Below are 5426 nucleotides of genomic sequence, written 5' to 3'. Positions count from 1 at the left end.
ATTGGTTGTTTGTAATGTTCCCTTTTTAGTTTCCATCATCGTAATAAAAGTAAATGGATAGACTGGCGTGAGAGAGGAAATCGTTTGAGCATCTACAGGAAGTCTTCTTTACTTAAATTCTTCTCTCAACCCGATTCTAGAAGAAGAAAGAAGTAAGGCAACTCGTGTCAGACATAGTAGGACAGTTCTGTTGTTCAAGTAATCTTCATTGCCTTTATTAGGGACCGAGGAAGATAAGCGGACACCAAGTATAACAATCGTTTACAATATTTAAAGCAAGGGTAAGATGGAATACTGATAAGATACGCTGTTCGAAAAGAATAAATGGAAACAAACGTGCTTGAAATTCATTCATGACGGCTGGCCAATGAATAAAAAAGGGGTGAGTGATTGTTAACTAAACAGTAAGACATTGTGTAATAATAGCATACAAGGAAAACATTAAACACCGCATACTAATAAGGAGGAGGTCTTATTGGGTTTTAAAACCACTGCACGTGATGTTTTATCGACCATTTGATAGGTCAATGAACTTATGAATCATTAATTAGGTTTTGAAAGATTTTTTAATACACAGACTTGAAAGCTTCTCGTTAAACAACAATTTTTTTTAATTTAGTTCTAGGAAAGTCAAGCTCCGTTTAATGCAGTTGCAGTAGTACCATGGATGATTCGCTTGAGAATTCAACGAACCCAAACTCAACTGGAGCCAAATGCATGCAATTCACAAAAGATGAGCCTATGGATATAAAAGTGGTCAAAGCAGCTTGTTACTCTATCGTAATGCTGATTTCACTGCTCGGAAATTCTGCACTCATCGCCATCATTGCCAGATACAGACACATGCAAACGACTACCAACTTGCTAATCGCAAATATGGCCATCTCAGATTTAATGGTATCGGCATTCGCCGTTCCGCGAGAGCGCGCGCAAATCTTCACCGGCATGCAAAGATGGCTGATTGACAGGACTGCTGGAGTCATTCTATGCAAACTTGTTTATTTCTTCCAAGACATTTCCACCGCTGTATCGATTCAAAGTATCTTGGTCATCACTGTAGATAGGTATGCTGGAGTGGTTCAGCCATATAGAGACCCCATCATTACACCAAGGCGGAGACGAGTCCTTATGCCATTAATATGGTTAATAGCTATGGGTCTACACAGCACTTACTTTTACACATTGCTTTTCAAACAAGTCAATAACATACGATACTGCATCTTCAGCTGGGAACCTGCGTTTGACAGTCTACAAGCTCAAAGAATCTACTTCGTGGCGATATCAGTTATCTTAATTGCCATCCCCTTGGCAGTCATTACGGTTTTATATTCACTCATTTTCAGGTCTATAATAAAACAGAGATCACTTTGGAAAACAGTGTCGTCATTCAGAAGGCAAAGGCGAAAAGAAGATAGTAAGATTATTAAAACAATTCTGGCCATCATAGTTTTATTTGTTGTGTGTAAACTTCCTATAGATATCACTGGATTGTTACACCTTTTTGCGTGGCAGGAAAAAATTCCTTGTGGAATAGACCATTGGAGATTTGCAGTCAAGTTTATATTTTACTCCAACGCATCGCTTAATCCATGCATTTATTTTCTTCTGAATGAAAGATATCGTCAGAGCCTTTGGAATCTTTTAAAATGTCGGGATTCCCAACCAGAGAGCGAAGCGACGGTGTACGACATGGCCCTACGAACATTAAAGTGAACAAGTTTCAATTCATGTTGAATCGATCACGAATTTATTTGAAGGGTCGAGTGAAAGTAAAACAATGAATGGTTACTCTTCGGCAAAAAAAAAAAGATTTACGTTGGTTTTTCTTGGGATTCTGTGAACAGTTGTCAGTCCGAATCACTAGCAATTCAACCATTTTAAAAGAGCCATAACATAGCTTTCAGGTCATAAGTAGTTAGATAATTGGGCATATAAGCACACTTTTGAAAATATCACTGAATTCATACCTTTTTGGCCGCCATCCTGGATTTATGCATGACCTTGGGATTTCAGTCTTTGAATTCAACACCTAACTCCTGCAACGGAGACGTCAAAAACCTAAATCCTCGGTTTTTCAAAAACCTAAATTTTTATCCTCGTTTTTCAAAAACCTAAATCCTCGCTTTCATAAATGACACCAAACTGATCCCCAACTCACAAACAATCATCGATTAAATCCAACCAACTCATCAATCGCTGATTTGAATGATGGAGAAAAAAAACCGGTTTAAACCGGTTATTCAATTTTATCTAATCTAATTTATATGAACAACCAATTTGATCACAATGATAAAACATATTTTATTCATCCAACATTTGAAAATTACGGAGCCTCAGTTGATGGTTACATAATCAATCGAAAAAGATTAGAACCTAGAAAAGGATACTTATCTGAAAATGGTTATTATATAATTTCTCCGGGACGTAACAATACATGCCCCGCTCATCGATTCGTCTATGAGGCCGTAAATCAGACACATATTTCTCCTGGATTGCAAATAAATCACATTGATTCCAATCGCCAGAACAATTCAATTGTAAATTTGCAATTGGTTACAGCCTCTGAAAATATGAAACACATGCACAAAGCCAGAAAAGAATTTTTGAACAGCTCATACTCTGAAGAAGAATTACAAACAGTCAATAGATTAATGGAATTTCCACCAATGGAAGACAATGATTGTTAGTTTTCAAGGACAGAAAATAAGATTATCAATAAGATGTTTTACAGAATGTGTAACGATTTGGATGACATTAATTTTCCACTTTACAATGATTAATCATCAATGAATACAAGGGTTGTTTGGCTATGTTTGATGTATTTTTGGGGTCTCATACATTTACTGTATTTTATTTTACCTTAATGGTTTAAAGCTAACGCGCTTTATACTAAGTATATATGAGAGAAGTGAAAAATATAAAATCTGAAAAACAAATTTTGGAATCATCTTTTAAAAAATTTTGTATAAATACTGTTATTTATAATGGAAAAAATATTATATTCATCCAGTTTACAATCAATATTGCGTAAGAAAATCTGGCAAGGTATTTAATTGTGAAACAATGAATCAAGTAATTGGATGCAAAAATCATGGTGGTTATTTATCAGTTACTGTTAGTTTAAATAATAAAAAACAAAAAACAATACAAGCTCATAGATTTGTTTATGAATGCTTTAATGGTATAATTTCAAAAGGAATGGTAATTGATCACATTAATGATATTAAAGATGATAACCGAATTAAGAATTTACAAATGATGACACAACAAGAAAATGTTTTGAAATCAGCTAAGAAACGAGATTATACATTTGCATAAAATAATCACAAAAATCGGAGATGTGTTAAGGCAACAAATTGTGAAACAAAAGAAGTTAGTTATTTTAAAAGTATGTATTCAATTAATGAACATCTTGGAATTAATCCTGGATTGGTTAAAATGGTTGCTGAGGGATTAAATATATGTAAAACAGCAATTTCTAAAATGAACCAACAAGGATACATTTTTGAATACATTGATGAAGTTGATTTACCTGATAATCATTTGAAATTATCAAACATCCGACCACGGAAACACACTGATGAAGAAAAAAGAATTTTACAAAAAGAACGGAGTAAAAGATGGCAAGAAAAAATATTCACATGTCCATATTGCAATAAACAATTGAAAAATGGAAGCAAATTACGTCATAAAAAATCTTGCATGTAATTAATTTATTTTATTGTATAAATTTCCTGAGAATTCAATTCATTGAGTTTTCAGGGCATGTCCCACAATAAAGTAACACGAAATAGGAGCCGACCAAGTACTCCGTCCACGCGAAATCTTGGTGTGAATGTTGCCTCCAGTCTTCATTCATCTATGCCAAACCTGGAATCGCAAAACAGACGCACACGAAAAAATAATATAACATATTATATTATGAACAAATCTAATTTAGAAAAAATTGACGAAAGATCAATTAATAACACTTTTACTCGCTAAACAAAAACCGGTTCCAAAGCCTCGAACCAAGACAACAGTTCCAATACCAAAACCTAGAAAATCAGTCAAACAAATGGTAAAAGATTATGAGAATACAATCATCAAACCACCTGTTCAATTTAGAGATGGACTTCAACCTTTGCCGAGAAACAACATAATTCCACCTCCAAACCAATTTGCTGATACACCAGTCCCGAAGCCAAGGATGAAGAAAATGGCTCCAGTTCCAACACAAAGAACCCAAATCACAGAAGTTGCAAGAGCATTCAAGGGATATACAAAATCTTATGAAGTTGGAATTAAAAATGAAACAGATCCTTTGATTCAAATGAGTTCAACCAGATTAGCTATTGCTCATTTTATGAAACAATTATTAACTCAAATGAAAGGAATTAAATTTATTGAAACTTTGACAATTTATTTTGAACAACAAAAAGGAAACCAAACTGTCTCCAGAATTGGATATTTTAATAGTAAACCAAAAACAATAACTAATGCCAATGATTTTCAAGAATCTTTGGATGTTAATGTTGAACAAATTATGAATGATATTCACAAATGGATTAGTGAAGGTTCAGCTTGGATAATTAAATCAATCAATGGACATTACATCAATATTATCAAATATGAGCCTCTTACTGGAAGTTCTTATATTCAACTCCCAACTGAACTTCAACATCACAAACATGGATTGATAAATCTCAAGAATAAAGACAATGAATGCTTTCGATGGTGTCACGTCCGTCATTTAAATCCACGAAATGACAATCCACAAAGAATCAAAAAAACTGATAAAGCATTTGTCAAACAATTGAATTATGATAACATTGAATTCCCTGTTTCAGTCAAACAATATAACAAAGTTGAAACACAAAACAATATCAACATCAATGTATTCGGATATGAGAACAAACAAGCTTATCCAATTTATGTTTCAAAAGAAAAGTTTGATGATGTATTGAATTTGCTGTTAATCTCAGAAAATGAAAATAAACATTACTGTCTTATCAAGGATTTTAATCGATTTATGCACCACAAAACCAAATCACATCATAGAAAACATTTTTGTATGCATTGCCTTCAATGTTTCTCCAAGGAAGAAATATTGTTGAAACACAAAGAAATATGCATGGAAATCAATGGAAAACAAGCTATTAAAATGCCTGAAGTTGGCTCAAAAATAAAATTTACAAATTATAATAAACAAATGAAAGCACCATTCGTGATTTATGCTGATTTTGAAGCAATTACTGAACCAATTCATGGTTGTAATCAATCTAACCAACAATCTTTTACTGAAGCTTATCAAAAACACACTGATTGCGGTTATGGTTACAAAGTTGTTTGCTGCTATGATGACAAATATTCCAAACCAATAAAATATTATCGTGGAGAAAAAGCTGTTTACAAATTTATGCAAGCAATGCTTGATGAAGTCAAAT

At 33.4% G+C, this 5426-nt stretch overlaps 1 protein-coding gene across 1 annotated transcript; it reads left to right on the top strand.

Moving 5' to 3' along the window:
• Positions 1 to 663: 663 nt before the first annotated feature.
• On the top strand, positions 664 to 1713 carry LOC146486318 (QRFP-like peptide receptor). Its single transcript, XM_085096514.1, has one exon. It carries the CDS (start codon positions 664 to 666, stop codon positions 1711 to 1713), a length of 1050 nt encoding a protein of 349 aa, XP_084952640.1.
• The last annotated feature ends 3713 nt before the right edge of the window (positions 1714 to 5426 follow it).

This window comes from Pavona decussata, unplaced genomic scaffold (genome assembly GCF_977016875.1).
Source record: "Pavona decussata unplaced genomic scaffold, jaPavDecu1.1 SCAFFOLD_21, whole genome shotgun sequence".
NCBI lineage: Eukaryota > Metazoa > Cnidaria > Anthozoa > Scleractinia > Agariciidae > Pavona > Pavona decussata.
The sequence above is the reverse complement of the archived record's forward strand: the minus strand, read 5'-3'. Positions and strand labels throughout refer to the sequence as shown.

Bases quoted from the DNA above. Each gene is read 5' to 3' on its own strand.
- LOC146486318 (XM_085096514.1), top strand. From the start codon at position 664: ATGGATGATTCGCTTGAGAATTCAACGAACCCAAACTCAACTGGAGCC.